This window comes from Scyliorhinus torazame, chromosome 14 (assembly GCF_047496885.1).
Source record: "Scyliorhinus torazame isolate Kashiwa2021f chromosome 14, sScyTor2.1, whole genome shotgun sequence".
Lineage (NCBI taxonomy): Eukaryota > Metazoa > Chordata > Chondrichthyes > Carcharhiniformes > Scyliorhinidae > Scyliorhinus > Scyliorhinus torazame.
Genome location: NC_092720.1, coordinates 103,905,791 through 103,924,499, shown reverse-complemented (window position 1 = coordinate 103,924,499; position 18,709 = coordinate 103,905,791). Strand labels below are relative to the sequence as shown.

At 52.5% G+C, this 18,709-nt stretch overlaps 1 protein-coding gene across 1 annotated transcript in view; it reads right to left on the bottom strand.

Moving 5' to 3' along the window:
• Positions 1–18,709, bottom strand: part of clstn2a (calsyntenin 2a) — a 1,020,747-nt gene that overhangs the window by 176,366 nt on the left and 825,672 nt on the right. Inside the window, exon 6 of the mRNA XM_072474574.1 lies at positions 4,554–4,703. Within this exon, the coding sequence (XP_072330675.1) occupies positions 4,554–4,703 (150 nt within the window). The remainder of the gene's footprint in view (positions 1–4,553; positions 4,704–18,709) is intronic.

The following is an 18,709-nucleotide window of genomic DNA, read 5'->3' as shown; positions in this document are numbered from 1 at the left end:
CCGTTACGACTGGTCCACGTTTGCATGGACCAGTATTAAAGGTGCCTTGCCGAGGTCTCCCAGGCATACTTATACGTCTCATTTAAATATGCTGATCTGGGTCACGCCCAGTGAGGGCGAGATCCAGATCGCGACACCTCGCGAGATTCTGTTGGATTTTGAGACATTTCCGAGCATCCTATCACGAGATTCAACGGCCTCATCCCAACATCAAGTCGGGCGCAACAAGGCCGCTGGATCATGCTCAAAATGGTCGTTAAGGCAGTACTGAAGGAATAAGGCTGATCCATAAGAAATTAAAAATAAATTTTATGATACTTCAATGGAGAGTGAAGATCAATTCTAATTTGTGTTGGAAAATATTGGGGTTGTTCATTTAAAGAGCAAACATTTCCTTTGAAGTGTGACTGTGCAACAGAATTGCTAACTCATTTTTATGAAGAATACACACAGGAAATCTACCTTCACACTGATTACGATGTGATGTTTTAACATTGTCCTGCTTATCTGATTCCCCAATAACCTAACATAAACCATTCATAAACTGCAAAAGTGTAAAATAGCTACACAAATTCACTCAAATACATTTTAAAGAAATAACTCTGTTGTGATATGCCTATACATATTAATGTATACAGTTATCAGTATGAACTCCGACCAACAGGTGGTGATAGAGATCCACCATGTGGCTCTACAGATCCGGCAGTTAGTAGTAAGTCGTACTAGAGGACAGTCGCATTCGAAGTAGTTCCAGGAGCGTTCAATTATTCATTACTGTCTGTATGAGAGTTCATCAGTTATCTTTCCACATGCTCGCTTTGTTAATAAACTATATTACTAGTCCAAGAACTAGATGTTCTCTGTGCATCATTACCACAGCCACAACAGAAAACATAGCAGATCTTAAAGTTTCTACATGGAACTAGGCATGGGTAGTGAATTATACTACAGCATCCTCTTCACCGTGGAAAGCTAGAATGCAATATAAACTGGAGCTGCCACACCTGCCATTATGGAGAGATCTTCTGGTGAATATTGGAATTGAGCAGGTAATGGATTGTTCTCAAAATATTGTCTTCTATGTAAAGTACAAAACTATCCAATACATAAGAAACAATGCATTTCAGATTTTCAAATTTAAAGTAAACTAGATATTGGGAGGGTTGGGCCCCATCAGAAACTCTGTTCCCTGGCTACCAACTCCATCCTTCATTACGTCAACTGTCGGAGGCTGAACCGGGCTGATTGCAACCTTGTTATTATACTGGACCACATATTCACACCATTGCTAAGATCGCTTATTTCCACCTCAGTAACAGTGCTGATACTGCCCTTCCCTCAGTTTGTCTGCTGCTGAAAGCCTCATCCATTACATGAACCTCTAGGAATTGACTATTCTAACATACCCGTGGCCAATCTCTCCTACCTATACCTTCAGCAACATTGGGAACTCTTTTGTCTGTGTTCTAACACTCATCAAGTTCCACTCACCCATCTCCCTCGAAGTTCGCTGACCTGCATTGACTCCTACTTAAACAAAATGTCTCAGAATTTGCATCCTTGTTTCAAATCTCTCCATGGCCACCACCCTCTATCTCTGCAATCCCGTCTAGCTTTCCAGCGACTACCCTCCCCCCGCAATCATTCCCCCACTCCTCCATCCAACATCCCCATACCCCTGCCGTGCTCCTCTAATACAGGTCCCTTGGCCCCCATTTTATTTACTCACCACTGGTTGCTATGCCTTTAGCTGTCAAAACCCTCAGCCCTAAAACTCAACCCAACACTCTTTCTTCCTCTAAGACATTGCAGTAAACCTCCATTTTTAACCAAGCTTTTGGTCATCTGCCCTAATATTGCTCTGTGTGGCTGGTGTCAAATTTTGTTTGATAAAGCTTCTATAGTGTCATATGATGTGTTAAAAAAGGATAGTGAGAGGATCTATAATGCCTCGCCATATGATCTACTAATTGACTCCACAAGTGAGGTAAAGGGGGACTACGAAGTTGGGATATGAAGCATGGGGGTATGGAAGAGGGGCCTAAGAGGCTGAAAGGTGGGGGGGCTGAAAGGGCGTGGATGTAAAGGTGGGGGGGGCCCCTCAGTAATCCCAGATTAAGGTATACTCACTTGGTGGGGCGGGGGGGGAGCGATGCCTCGATGCCCATGAGAATAGATGGGAGTGGGGCCAAGTAACTCTCATGCCTGGGTGGTGGTGGTGGTGGTGGTGGGGGGGGGGGGCATGGCATGGACTTTTAATGATGGGGGAAGTTCCCCTCCAGGGTCGATGGCTGGGGGTCTTGCCCATGTCTGTGGGGGGTTATGGTGTCCATAGTTGTAAGATGTGGGAGACCCTCAATCTCACTTTAAGATCTGCGTACCCTTTAAAAATGGCACCTTGATCACTGTGGAGCCAGTTTTGCCTGTGACTTTAGTTCCCCACTACAGGAAAAAGGGGTGGGATTCTCCGACCACGCCAGGGGGCGGCGATAATCCCGCCGCGATGCTGGCTGCCGGTTTCTCCAGCGCCGGTTTTGCGGCGGGGGTGGGAATCGCGCTGCGCCGGTTGGGGGATGTTGGCAGCGCCCACCCCCCCCAGCGATTCTCCGACCCGCGATGGGCTGAGTGGCCACCGTTTTCGGTGGGTCCCGCCGGCATGAAATACACCAGGTCCGTACCGGCGGGACCTGGCTCTGCGGGCGGCCTGCGAGGTCCTCTGGCAGGGGGATCTGGCCCTGGGGGGGATGCCCCCCACGGTGGCCTGGCCCACGATCGGGGCCCACCAATCTGCGGGCAGGTCTGTGCCGTGGGGGCACTCTTTCCCTCCGTGCCGGCCAGTGTAATGGTCCGCCATGGCCAGCGCGGAGAAGAACCCCCCTGCGCATGTGCTGGGATGCCACCAGCACACGCTGGTGCTCCCGCGCATGCGCCAACGCGCGCCGGCCAACGGGGGCCCTTTGGCACCTTCCGGTTGGCCCGATGCCAGAGTGGTTCACGGCACTCCTCGGCGCCGATACGGCCTGCCCCGCCGGTTAGAGGAGAATCCCGCCCCAGAAGTGTGGGATGTACTGGTGAGAAACTCCCAAAGCTCTGAAAAAATGACTGAGTGTGGGTGAATACCGGTCTGGATTGCACCCAAACACCCGGCGCGAATCGCCCTCCCAAACTCACCCAAGTGACACTTAGGGCAGGTTTCTCCCACCGGAGCAGAATTGCACCTGATTGCGCTCCCAGGAAGCGATTCCCAATCCTTATCCATGCAGGTTTTTTGCCTGGCGAGGATTGCGAGGGATTCCCTAGAGAATCCCGCTGTTGGACTGCCATTATGTGCACATGGTCCAACAGTGAGGTACAGCAGCTGGGCCCTCTTCCCACGCAACACAATTAAACCCCCCCACCCCCACCCCCCCAAGCGCAATTCAGCTGCTGGACCATTTCAAATAGAGTTACTTCAAAGTCACTTAACCGTGAATGGAGTTGAATAGAAAGCACGTAGCTCTGTTTGAGTGTCCAGGATCCATCAATCAAAGTTTGATGTTTATAAACATTGTGGCTGGTTTCACAGCTGACCACTTCGAAGTTACCATGAAGGCAGATGAATGGAGCAATGCTGACAGCTATATGTGTGGAAGCCTAGTAAAATCAATATCAAAGAAAAATGAACATACGTCTTGCAGAACAAAGATCTGAGGGGGTTTAAACCCAGCTGACTGGTTTTCTCTTTCCAAGAATTGACAGGTGCTGCTTCCTCGCCCTGAGTCAGCAGGTGTATTGCACAGGTAAGTTTTAAAGCAGTGATTCTTTTTCACTGCCACTGTCTGGACTGCTCTTCAGACAGGGTTCTCTCTTCTGGGGAGCTTCCTGAATGGGGTCTCTTTTCTGCTAGTCTGTGGGGGAGGGGGGGGTCTCCTTATTTAGGTGGTATCTGCGGGGTGGTCACTTTATTTAGGAGTCTCTTTATTTAGCGGTCTACGGGGGGGGGGTTCTTTATTAGGGGGTCTCTGGTGGGGGGGTGTTGGGAGGGGATCTGATGGAGATGGGGAGGGCTGGTCTTGCATTGTGGGGGGGGGGGTGGCGGTGGCTCTCTGATGGACTTGGGGGGGGTGGGGGAGAAACTCATTTCAAGAGTTACACTCTTGGCCCACCGTGAGGGTGAGTCAAATACATGCTTGTCAGGACCAGCACCAATTCTCGCCCACATGAATCCTGGACCAGAGGAGAATATGTAATCCAGCCCATTAATAGGATGCAAATGGATCTTAATGACCCATTTTTATCCTCCTGCTGGCACTGGGCACAAACCTCGATCTCAACGCCAGCAGGGGGCTGGAGAATTTGAAACGGGTTGGCGCTTGGCAACGATCCTGTTTTCTCCCCAACGCAGGATCCTCCGCCGCTTCAGGAACTCCACTACCACCGGCGTGAGGTACAGAATCCAGCCCTTTTGTCATTTTTTGGGACAATCACGGCCATAGTATTTTTTGTTTCCTTTGTCATTTTCTGAAGTATTTGAAGCAGTGCGAGTAATACAGAAATACATTAAACAGTCTTACCTTGCCAGCCGGGCTTGCAAACTGGTTTAATTTCAATTTCAACTAATACATCTTCTGCTGCTTCCTTTTGGCCACAATCATACGCTGTAACCATGAATTTATATTGGTGCTCTTTATCATAGCTCAACTTCTCAGTGTTCCTAATGTTACCTAATGAAAAGTATGGAATTATTGCTCGAACAAAAGAGTAAAATGCCTCCTCAAGGACAATTAGGGATGGGCAAAACATGCTTGCCACCCCAGCAAAGCTCAAACCCAAATCAAACATATTTATTGCTACTGTCATCATTCTCAAACATAATCGTTTTTAATGACAATCCGGAAAGCTTAATAATGCTGAACATATTCTTTTAATACATTTTTTGAAAAAAAAAAATCACTGGCCATAAATCAGCACAGACTGTAACACTCACTCCCATTCACTCGGTCATACCCAGTCTCTTACATGGTTGCACTTGTTCGCTCCCACGTACTCACTTGTTCTCTCCCACACACTCACTTGTTCGCTCCCACCTACTCACTAGATCCCTCCCACCTACTCACTTGTTCACTCCCACACACTCACTTGTTCGCTCCCTCCTACTCACTTGTTCACTCCCACGCACTCACTTGTTCGCTCCCACGCACTCACTTGTTCGCTCCCACGTACTCTCTTGTTCGCTCCCACCTACTCACTTGTTCGCTCCCACGTACTCACTTGTTCGCTCCCACCTACTCACTTGTTCGCTCCCACCTACTCACTTGTTCGCTCCCACCTACTCACTTGTTCGCTCCCACGTACTCACTTGTTCGCTCCCACGTACTCACTTGTTCGCTCCCACACACTCACTTGTTCGCTCCCACACACTCACTTGTTCGCTCCCACCTACTCACCTGTTCGCTCCCACGCACTCACTTGTTCGCTCCCACACACTCACTTGTTCGCTCCCACGCACTCACTTGTTCACTCCCACCTACACACTTGTTCGCTCCCACGCACTCACTTGTTCCCTCCCACCTACACACTTGTTCGCTCCCACGCACTCACTTGTTCGCTCCCACGCACTCACTTGTTCGATCCCACGCACTCACTTGTTCGCTCCCACGCACTCACTTGTTTGCTCCCATGCCCTCACTTGTTCACTCCCACGCACTCACTTGTTCGCTCCCACGTACTCGCTTGTTCGCTCCCACACACTCACTTGTTCGTTCCCACACACTCACTTGTTCGTTCCCACACACTCACTTGTTCGCTCCCACCTACTCACTTGTTCGCTCCCACGTACTCACTTGTTCACTCCCACACACTCACTGGTTCGCTCCCACACACTCACTTGTTCGATCCCACGCACTCACTTGTTCGCTCCCACACATTCACTTGTTCGCTCCCACCTACTCACCTGTTCGCTCCCACGCACTCAATTGTTCGCTCCCACACACTCACTTGTTCACTCCCACATACTCACTAGTTCACTCCCACGTACCCACTTGTTCGATCCCACGCACTCACTTGTTCGCTCCCACGCACTCACTTGTTCCCTCCCACCTAAACACTTGTTCACTCCCACGTATTCACTTGTTCGCTCCCACGCACTCACTTGTTCGATCCCACGCCCTCACTTGTTCGCTCCCACGCACTCACTTGTTCGCTCCCACACACTCACTTGTTCGTTCCCACACACTCACTTGTTCGCTCCCACGCACTCACTTGTTCGCTCCCACGTACTCACTTGTTCGCTCCCACGTACTCACTTGTTCGCTCCCACCTACTCACTTGTTCGCTCCCACGTACTCACTTGTTCACTCCCACACACTCACTTGTTCACTCCCACCTACTCACTTGTTCACTCGCACGTACACACTTGTTCGCTCCCACACACTCACTTGTTCGCTCCCACGCACTCACTTGTTCGCTCCCACACATTCACTTGTTCGCTCCCACCTACTCACCTGTTCGCTCCCACGCACTCACTTGTTCGCTCCCACGCACTCACTTGTTCGCTCCCACGCACTCACTTGTTCGCTCCCACACACTCACTTGTTCACTCCCACGCACTCACTTGTTCACTCCCACGCACTCACTTGTTCGCTCCCACCTACTCACTTGTTGGCTCCCTCGTACTCACTTGTTCGCTCCCACACACTCACTTGTTCGCTCCCACGTACTCACTTGTTCACTCCCACACACTCACTTGTTCGCTCCCACACACTCACTTGTTCGATCCCACGCACTCACTTGTTCGCTCCCACACATTCACTTGTTCGCTCCCACCTACTCACCTGTTCGCTCCCACGCACTCACTTGTTCGCTCCCACACACTCACTTGTTCACTCCCACGCACTCACTTGTTCACTCCCACATACTCACTAGTTCACTCCCATGTACCCACTTGTTCGATCCCACGCACTCACTTGTTCGCTCCCACGCACTCACTTGTTCCCTCCCACCTAAACACTTGTTCGCTCCCACGTATTCACTTGTTCGCTCCCACGCACTCACTTGTTCGATCCCACGCCCTCACTTGTTCGCTCCCACGCACTCACTTATTCGCTCCCACACACTCACTTGTTCGTTCCCACGCACTCACTTGTTCGCTCCCACGTACTCACTTGTTCGCTCCCACGTACTCACTTGTTCGCTCCCACGTACTCACTTGTTCCCTCCACACACTCACTTGTTCACTCCCACCTACTCACTTGTTCGTTCCCACACACTCACTTGTTAGCTCCCACGCACTCACTTGTTCGCTCCCACGTACTCACTTGTTCGCTCCCACGTACTCACTTGTTCGCTCCCACCTACTCACTTGTTCGCTCCCACGTACTCACTTGTTCCCTCCCACACACTCACTTGTTCACTCCCACCTACTCACTTGTTCACTTGCACGTACACACTTGTTCGCTCCCACACACTCACTTGTTCGCTCCCACGCACTCACTTGTTCGCTCCCACACATTCACTTGTTCGCTCCCACCTACTCACCTGTTCGCTCCCACGCACTCACTTGTTTGCTCCCACACACTCACTTGTTCACTCCCACGCACTCACTTGTTCACTCCCACATACTCACTTGTTCGCTCCCACCTACTCACTTGTTGGCTCCCTCGTACTCACTTGTTCGCTCCCACACACTCTCTTGTTCGCTCCCACGTACTCACTTGTTCGCTCCCACACACTCACTTGTTCGCTCCCACACACTCACTTGTTCGCTCCCACGCACTCACTTGTTCACTCCCACATACTCACTTGTTCGCTCCCACCTACTCACTTGTTGGCTCCCTCGTACTCACTTGTTCGCTCCCACACACTCTCTTGTTCGCTCCCACGTACTCACTTGTTCGCTCCCACACACTCACTTGTTCGCTCCCACACACTCACTTGTTCGCTCCCACACACTCACTTGTTCGCTCCCACGCACTCACTTGTTCGCTCCCACGCACTCACTTGTTCCCTCCCACCTAAACACTTGTTCGCTCCCACGTATTCACTTGTTCGCTCCCACGCACTCACTTGTTCGATCCCACGCCCTCACTTGTTCGCTCCCACGCACTCACTTGTTCGCTCCCACACACTCACTTGTTCGTTCCCACACACTCACTTGTTAGCTCCCACGCACTCACTTGTTCGCTCCCACGTACTCACTTGTTCGCTCCCACGTACTCACTTGTTCGCTCCCACGTACTCACTTGTTCGCTCCCACGTACTCACTTGTTCGCTCCCACCTACTCACTTGTTCGCTCCCACGTACTCACTTGTTCCCTCCCACACACTCACTTGTTCACTCCCACCTACTCACTTGTTCACTTGCACGTACACACTTGTTCGCTCCCACACACTCACTTGTTCGCTCCCACGCACTCACTTGTTCGCTCCCACACATTCACTTGTTCGCTCCCACACATTCACTTGTTCGCTCCCACCTACTCACCTGTTCGCTCCCACGCACTCACTTGTTTGCTCCCACACACTCACTTGTTTGCTCCCACACACTCACTTGTTCACTCCCACCTACTCACTTGTTCGTTCCCACACACTCACTTGTTAGCTCCCACGCACTCACTTGTTCGCTCCCACGTACTCACTTGTTCGCTCCCACGTACTCACTTGTTCGCTCCCACCTACTCACTTGTTCGCTCCCACGTACTCACTTGTTCCCTCCCACACACTCACTTGTTCACTCCCACCTACTCACTTGTTCACTTGCACGTACACACTTGTTCGCTCCCACACACTCACTTGTTCGCTCCCACGCACTCACTTGTTCGCTCCCACACATTCACTTGTTCGCTCCCACCTACTCACCTGTTCGCTCCCACGCACTCACTTGTTTGCTCCCACACACTCACTTGTTCACTCCCACGCACTCACTTGTTCACTCCCACATACTCACTTGTTCGCTCCCACCTACTCACTTGTTGGCTCCCTCGTACTCACTTGTTCGCTCCCACACACTCTCTTGTTCGCTCCCACGTACTCACTTGTTCGATCCCACACACTCACTTGTTCGCTCCCACACACTCACTTGTTCGCTCCCACACACTCACTTGTTCGCTCCCACACACTCACTTGTTCGCTCCCACACACTCACTTGTTCGCTCCCACACACTCACTTGTTCGCTCCCACACACTCACTTGTTCGCTCCCACGTACTCACTTGTTCGCTCCCACGTACTCACTTGTTCGCTCCCACGCACTCACTTGTTCGATCCCACGCCCTCACTTGTTCGCTCCCACGCACTCACTTGTTCGCTCCCACACACTCACTTGTTCGTTCCCACACACTCACTTGTTAGCTCCCACGCACTCACTTGTTCGCTCCCACGTACTCACTTGTTCGCTCCCACGTACTCACTTGTTCGCTCCCACGTACTCACTTGTTCGCTCCCACGTACTCACTTGTTCGCTCCCACGTACTCACTTGTTCGCTCCCACGTACTCACTTGTTCGCTCCCACCTACTCACTTGTTCGCTCCCACGTACTCACTTGTTCCCTCCCACACACTCACTTGTTCACTCCCACCTACTCACTTGTTCACTTGCACGTACACACTTGTTCGCTCCCACACACTCACTTGTTCGCTCCCACGCACTCACTTGTTCGCTCCCACACATTCACTTGTTCGCTCCCACCTACTCACCTGTTCGCTCCCACGCACTCACTTGTTTGCTCCCACACACTCACTTGTTTGCTCCCACACACTCACTTGTTCACTCCCACGCACTCACTTGTTCTCTCCCACATACTCACTTGTTCGCTCCCACCTACTCACTTGTTGGCTCCCTCGTACTCACTTGTTCGCTCCCACACACTCTCTTGTTCGCTCCCACGTACTCACTTGTTCGCTCCCACACACTCACTTGTTCGCTCCCACACACTCACTTGTTCGCTCCCACACACTCACTTGTTCGCTCCCACACACTCACTTGTTCGCTCCCACACACTCACTTGTTCGCTCCCACACACTCACTTGTTCGCTCCCACACACTCACTTGTTCGCTCCCACACACTCACTTGTTCGCTCCCACGTACTCACTTGTTCGCTCCCACGTACTCACTTGTTCGCTCCCACGTACTCACTTGTTCGCTCCCACGTACTCACTTGTTCGCTCCCACCTACTCACTTGTTCGCTCTCACCTACTCACTTGTTCGCTCCCATGTACTCACTTGTTCGCTCCCACCTACTCACTTGTTCGCTCTCACCTACTCATTTGTTCGCTCCCACGTACTCACTTGTTCGCTCCCACGCACTCACATGTTCGCTCCCACGCACTCACTTGTTCGCTCCCACGCACTCACTTGTTCGCTCCCACCTACTCACTTGTTCGCTCCCACCTACTCACTTGTTCGCTCCCACCTACTCACTTGTTCGCTCCCACCTACTCACTTGTTCGCTCCCACCTACTCACTTGTTCGCTCCCACCTACTCACTTGTTCGCTCCCACCTACTCACTTGTTCGCTCCCACGTACTCACTTGTTCGCTCCCACGCACTCACTTGTTCGCTCCCACGCACTCACTTGTTCGCTCCCACTTACTCACTTGTTCGCTCCCACATACTCACTTGTTCGCTCCCTCCTACTCACTTGGTGGCTCCCACACACTCACTTGTTCGCTCCCACCTACTCACTTGTTCACTCCCACGTACTCACTTGTTCACTCCCACCTACTCACTTGTTCACTCCCACCTACTCACTTGTTCACTCCCATGTACTCACTTGTTCACTCCCACCTACTCACTTGTTCGCTCCCACATACTCACTTGTTCTCTCGCACACTCTCACTTGTTCGCTCCCGCACACTCACTTGTTCGCTCCCACCTACTCACTTGTTCGCTCCCACCTACTCACTTGTTCGCTCCCACCTACTCACTTGTTCGCTCCCACCTACTCACTTGTTCGCTCCCACGTACTCACTTGTTCGCTCCTACCGACTCACTTGTTCGCTCCCACACACTCACTTGTTCGCTCCCACATACTCACTTGTTCACTCCCACACACTCACTTGTTTGCTCCCACACACTCACTTGTTCCCTCCCACACACTCACTTGTTCGCTCCCACGTACTCACTTGTTCACTCCCACGTACTCACTTGTTCGCCCCCACGCACTCACTTGTTCGCTCCCACGCACTCACTTGTTCGCTCCCACCTACTCACTTGTTCGCTCCCACATACTCACTTGTTCGCTCCCTCCTACTCACTTGGTGGCTCCCACACACTCACTTGTTCGCTCCCACCTACTCACTTGTTCACTCCCACGTACTCACTTGTTCACTCCCACCTACTCACTTGTTCACTCCCATGTACTCACTTGTTCACTCCCACCTACTCACTTGTTCGCTCCCACATACTCACTTGTTCTCTCGCACACTCTCACTTGTTCGCTCCCGCACACTCACTTGTTCGCTCCCACCTACTCACTTGTTCGCTCCCACCTACTCACTTGTTCGCTCCCACCTACTCACTTGTTCGCTCCTACCTACTCACTTGTTCGCTCCCACACACTCACTTGTTCGCTCCCACATACTCACTTGTTCACTCCCACACACTCACTTGTTCCCTCCCACACACTCACTTGTTCGCTCCCACGTACTCACTTGTTCGCTCCCACATACTTACTTGTTCACTCCCACGTACTCACTTGTTCGCCCCCACGCACTCACTTGTTCGCTCCCATACACTCACTTGTTCGCTACCACATACTCACTTGTTCACTCCCACGTACACGCTTGTTTGCTCCCACATACTTACTTGTTCGCTCCCACGCACTCACATGTTCGCTCCCACGCACTCACTTGTTCGCTCCCACGCACTCACTTGTTCGCTCCCACGCACTCACTTGTTCGCTCCCACGTACTCACCTGTTCGCTCCCACGTACTCTCTTGTTCGCTCCCACGTACTCACTTGTTCGCTCCCACCTACTCACTTGTTCGCTCCCACGCACTCACTTGTTCGCTCCCACGCACTCACTTGTTCGCTCCCACGCACTCACTTGTTCGCTCCCACGTACTCACCTGTTCGCTCCCACGTACTCACTTGTTCGCTCCCACCTACTCACTTGTTCGCTCCCACCTACTCACTTGTTCGCTCCCACATACTCACTTGTTCGCTCCCTCCTACTCACTTGTTGGCTCCCACACACTCACTTGTTCGCTCCCACCTACTCACTTGTTCACTCCCATGTACTCACTTGTTCGCTCCCACCTACTCACTTGTTCGCTCTCACACACTCACTTGTTCGCTCCCACGCACTCACTTGTTCGCTCCCACGTACTCACCTGTTCGCTCCCACGTACTCTCTTGTTCGCTCCCACGTACTCACTTGTTCGCTCCCACCTACTCACTTGTTCGCTCCCACCTACTCACTTGTTCGCTCCCACCTACTCACTTGTTCGCTCCCACCTACTCACTTGTTCGCTCCCACCTACTCACTTGTTCGCTCCCACATACTCACTTGTTCGCTCCCTCCTACTCACTTGTTGGCTCCCACACACTCACTTGTTCGCTCCCACCTACTCACTTGTTCACTCCCATGTACTCACTTGTTCACTCCCACCTACTCACTTGTTCGCTCTCACACACTCACTTGTTGGCTCCCTCGTACTCACTTGTTCACTCCCACGTACTCACTTGTTTGCTCCCACATACTTACTTGTTCACTCCCACGTACTCGCTTGTTTGCTCCCACACACTCACTTGTTCCCTCCCACACACTCACTTGTTCCCTCCCACACACTCACTTGTTCCCTCCCACATATTCACTTGTTCGCTCCCACGTACTCACTTGTTCGCTCCCACATACTTACTTGTTCACTCCCACGTACTCACTTGTTCGCTCCCACACACTCACTTGTTCGCTCCCACCTACTCACTTGTTCGCTCCCACTGACTCACTTGTTCGCTCCCACCGACTCACTTGTTCGCTCCCACCGACTCACTTGTTCGCTCCCACCGACTCACTTGTTCGCTCCCACCGACTCACTTGTTCGCTCCCACCTACTCACTTGTTCGCTCCCACGTACTCACTTGTTCGCTCCCACGCACTCACTTGTTCGCTCCCACGCACTCACATGTTCGCTCCCACACACTCACATGTTCGCTCCCACGTACTCACTTGTTCGCTCCCACCTACTCACTTGTTCGCTCCCACCTACTCACTTGTTCGCTCCCTCCTACTCACTTGTTGGCTCCCACACACTCACTTGTTCGCTCCCACCTACTCACTTGTTCACTCCCATGTACTCACTTGTTCACTCCCACCTACTCACTTGTTCGCTCTCACACACTCACTTGTTGGCTCCCTCGTACTCACTTGTTCACTCCCACGTACTCGCTTGTTTGCTCCCACATACTTACTTGTTCACTCCCACGTACTCGCTTGTTTGCTCCCACACACTCACTTGTTCCCTCCCACACACTCACTTGTTCCCTCCCACACACTCACTTGTTCCCTCCCACATATTCACTTGTTCGCTCCCACGTACTCACTTGTTCGCTCCCACATACTTACTTGTTCACTCCCACGTACTCACTTGTTCGCTCCCACACACTCACTTGTTCGCTCCCACCTACTCACTTGTTCGCTCCCACTGACTCACTTGTTCGCTCCCACCGACTCACTTGTTCGCTCCCACCGACTCACTTGTTCGCTCCCACCGACTCACTTGTTCGCTCCCACCGACTCACTTGTTCGCTCCCACCTACTCACTTGTTCGCTCCCACGTACTCACTTGTTCGCTCCCACGCACTCACTTGTTCGCTCCCACGCACTCACATGTTCGCTCCCACACACTCACATGTTCGCTCCCACGTACTCACTTGTTCGCTCCCACCTACTCACTTGTTCGCTCCCACCTACTCACTTGTTGGCTCCCACATACTCACTTGTTCGCTCCCTCCTACTCACTTGTTGGCTCCCACACACTCACTTGTTCGCTCCCACCTACTCACTTGTTCACTCCCATGTACTCACTTGTTCACTCCCACCTACTCACTTGTTCGCTCCCACATACTCACTTGTTCGCTCCCACGTACTCACTTGTTCGCTCCCACGTACTCACTTGTTCGCTCCTACCTACTCACTTGTTCGCTCCCACACACTCACTTGCTCGCTCCCACATACTCACTTGTTCACTCCCACACACTCACTTGTTTCCTCCCACACACTCACTTGTTCCCTCCCACACACTCACTTGTTCGCTCCCACGTACTCACTTGTTCGCTCCCACATACTTACTTGTTCGCTCCCACGTACTCACTAGTTCGCCCCCACGCACTCACTTGTTCGCTCCCACACACTCACTTGTTCGCTACCACATACTCACTTGTTCGCTCCCACGTACTCGCTTGTTCGCTCCCACATACTTACTTGTTCGCTCCCACGTACTCGCTTGTTCCCTCCCACAGACTCACTTGTTCCCTCCCACACACTCACTTGTTCCCTCCCACATATTCACTTGTTCGCTCCCACGTACTCACTTGTTCGCTCCCACATACTTACTTGTTCGCTCCCACGCACTCACTTGTTCGCTCCCACGCACTCACTTGTTCGCTCCCACGCACTCACTTGTTCGCTCCCACGTACTCACTTGTTCGCTCCCACGTACTCACTTGTTCGCTCCCACCTACTCACTTGTTCGCTCCCACGTACTCACTTGTTCACTCCCACACACTCACTTGTTCACTCCCACCTACTCACTTGTTCACTCGCACGTACACACTTGTTCGCTCCCACATACTCACTTGTTCGCTCCCACGCACTCACTTGTTCGCTCCCACACATTCACTTGTTCGCTCCCACCTACTCACCTGTTCGCTCCCACGCACCCACTTGTTCGCTCCCACACACTCACTTGTTCACTCCCACGCACTCACTTGTTCGCTCCCACGCACTCACTTGTTCGCTCCCACACACTCACTTGTTCGCTCCCACACACTCACTTGTTCGCTCCCACACACTCACTTGTTCGCTCCCACACACTCACTTGTTCGCTCCCACACACTCACTTGTTCGCTCCCACACACTCACTTGTTCGCTCCCACACACTCACTTGTTCGCTCCCACACACACACTTGTTCGCTCCCACACACACACTTGTTCGCTCCCACGTACTCACTTGTTCGCTCCCACGTACTCACTTGTTCGCTCCCACGTACTCACTTGTTCGCTCCCACGTACTCACTTGTTCGCTCCCACGTACTCACTTGTTCGCTCCCACGAACTCACTTGTTCGCTCCCACACACTCACTTGTTCGCTCCCACACACTCACTTGTTCGCTCCCACCTACTCACTTGTTCGCTCTCACCTACTCACTTGTTCGCACCCACGTACTCACTTGTTCGCTCCCACGTACTCACTTGTTCGCTCCCACCTACTCACTTGTTCGCTCTCACGTACTCATTTGTTCGCTCCCACGTACTCACTTGTTCGCTCCCACGCACTCACTTGTTCGCTCCCAGGCACTCACTTGTTCGCTCCCACGCACTCACTTGTTCGCTCCCACGCACTCACTTGTTCGCTCCCACCTACTCACTTGTTCGCTCCCACCTACTCACTTGTTCGCTCCCACCTACTCACTTGTTCGCTCCCACCTACTCACTTGTTCGCTCCCACCTACTCACTTGTTCGCTCCCACGTACTCACTTGTTCGCTCCCACGCACTCACTTGTTCGCTCCCACGCACTCACTTGTTCGCTCCCACGCACTCACTTGTTCGCTCCCACCTACTCACTTGTTCGCTCCCACCTACTCACTTGTTCGCTCCCTCCTACTCAGTTGGTGGCTCCCACACACTCACTTGTTCGCTCTCACCTACTCATTTGTTCGCTCCCACGTACTCACTTGTTCGCTCCCACGTACTCTCTTGTTCGCTCCCACGTACTCACTTGTTCGCTCCCACCTACTCACTTGTTCGCTCCCACCTACTCACTTGTTCACTCCCACCTACTCACTTGTTCGCTCCCACCTACTCACTTGTTCGCTCCCACCTACTCACTTGTTCGCTCCCACCTACTCACTTGTTCGCTCCCACATACTCACTTGTTCGCTCCCTCCTACTCACTTGTTGGCTCCCACACACTCACTTGTTCGCTCCCACCTACTCACTTGTTCACTCCCATGTACTCACTTGTTCACTCCCACCTACTCACTTGTTCGCTCCCACACACTCACTTGTTGGCTCCCTCGTACTCACTTGTTCACTCCCACGTACTCGCTTGTTTGCTCCCACATACTTACTTGTTCACTCCCACGTACTCGCTTGTTTGCTCCCACACACTCACTTGTTCCCTCCCACACACTCACTTGTTCCCTCCCACACACTCACTTGTTCCCTCCCACCTATTCACTTGTTCGCTCCCACGTACTCACTTGTTCGCTCCCACATACTTACTTGTTCACTCCCACGTACTCACTTGTTCGCTCCCACACACTCACTTGTTCGCTCCCACCTACTCACTTGTTCGCTCCCACCGACTCACTTGTTCGCTCCCACCGACTCACTTGTTCGCTCCCACCGACTCACTTGTTCGCTCCCATGTACTCACTTGTTCGCTCCCACGGACTCACTTGTTCGCTCCCACCTACTCACTTGTTCGCTCCCTCGTACTCACTTGTTCGCTCCCACACACTCACTTGTTCGCTCCCACCTACTCACTTGTTCGCTCCCACGTACTCACTTGTTCGCTCCCACGCACTCACTTGTTCGCTCCCACGCACTCACATGTTCGCTCCCACACACTCACATGTTCGCTCCCACGTACTCACTTGTTCGCTCCCACCTACTCACTTGTTCGCTCCCACCTACTCACTTGTTCGCTCCCACATACTCACTTGTTCGTTCCCTCCTACTCACTTGTTGGCTCCCACACACTCACTTGTTCGCTCCCACCTACTCACTTGTTCACTCCCATGTACTCACTTGTTCACTCCCACCTACTCACTTGTTCGCTCCCACATACTCACTTGTTCGCTCCCACGTATTCACTTGTTCGCTCCCACGTAATCACTTGTTCGCTCCTACCTACTCACTTGTTCGCTCCGACACACTCACTTGCTCGCTCCCACATACTCACTTGTTCACTCCCACACACTCACTTGTTCCCTCCCACACACTCACTTGTTCGCTCCCACGTACTCACTTGTTCGCTCCCACATACTTACTTGTTCGCTCCCACGTACTCACTAGTTCGCCCCCACGCATTCACTTGTTCGCTCCCACACACTCACTTGTTCGCTACCACATACTCACTTGTTCGCTCCCACGTACTCGCTTGTTCGCTCCCACGTACTTACTTGTTCGCTCCCACGTACTCGCTTTTTCGCTCCCACACACTCACTTGTTCGCTCCCACACACTCACTTGTTCGCTCCCACACACTCACTTGTTCGCTCCCACACACTCACTTGTTCGCTCCCACACACTCACTTGTTCGCTCCCACACACTCACTTGTTCGCTCCCACACACTCACTTGTTCGCTCCCACACACACACTTGTTCGCTCCCACGTACTCACTTGTTCGCTCCCACGTACTCACTTGTTCGCTCCCACACACTCACTTGTTCGCTCCCACCTACTCACTTGTTCGCTCTCACCTACTCACTTGTTCACTCCCATGTACTCACTTGTTCACTCCCACCTACTCACTTGTTCGCTCCCACATACTCACTTGTTCGCTCCCACGTACTCACTTGTTCGCTCCCACGTACTCACTTGTTCACTCCCACCTACTCACTTGTTCGCTCCCACATACTCACTTGTTCGCTCCCACGTACTCACTTGTTCGCTCCCACGTACTCACTTGTTCGCTCCTACCTACTCACTTGTTCGCTCCCACACACTCACTTGCTCGCTCCCACATACTCACTTGTTCACTCCCACACACTCACTTGTTTCCTCCCACACACTCACTTGTTCCCTCCCACACACTCACTTGTTCGCTCCCACGTACTCACTTGTTCGCTCCCACATACTTACTTGTTCGCTCCCACGTACTCACTAGTTCGCCCCCACGCACTCACTTGTTCGCTCCCACACACTCACTTGTTCGCTACCACATACTCACTTGTTCGCTCCCACGTACTCGCTTGTTCGCTCCCACATACTTACTTGTTCGCTCCCACGTACTCGCTTGTTCCCTCCCACAGACTCACTTGTTCCCTCCCACACACTCACTTGTTCCCTCCCACATATTCACTTGTTCGCTCCCACGTACTCACTTGTTCGCTCCCACATACTTACTTGTTCGCTCCCACGCACTCACTTGTTCGCTCCCACGCACTCACTTGTTCGCTCCCACGCACTCACTTGTTCGCTCCCACGTACTCACTTGTTCGCTCCCACGTACTCACTTGTTCGCTCCCACCTACTCACTTGTTCGCTCCCACGTACTCACTTGTTCACTCCCACACACTCACTTGTTCACTCCCACCTACTCACTTGTTCACTCGCACGTACACACTTGTTCGCTCCCACATACTCACTTGTTCGCTCCCACGCACTCACTTGTTCGCTCCCACACATTCACTTGTTCGCTCCCACCTACTCACCTGTTCGCTCCCACGCACCCACTTGTTCGCTCCCACACACTCACTTGTTCACTCCCACGCACTCACTTGTTCGCTCCCACGCACTCACTTGTTCGCTCCCACACACTCACTTGTTCGCTCCCACACAC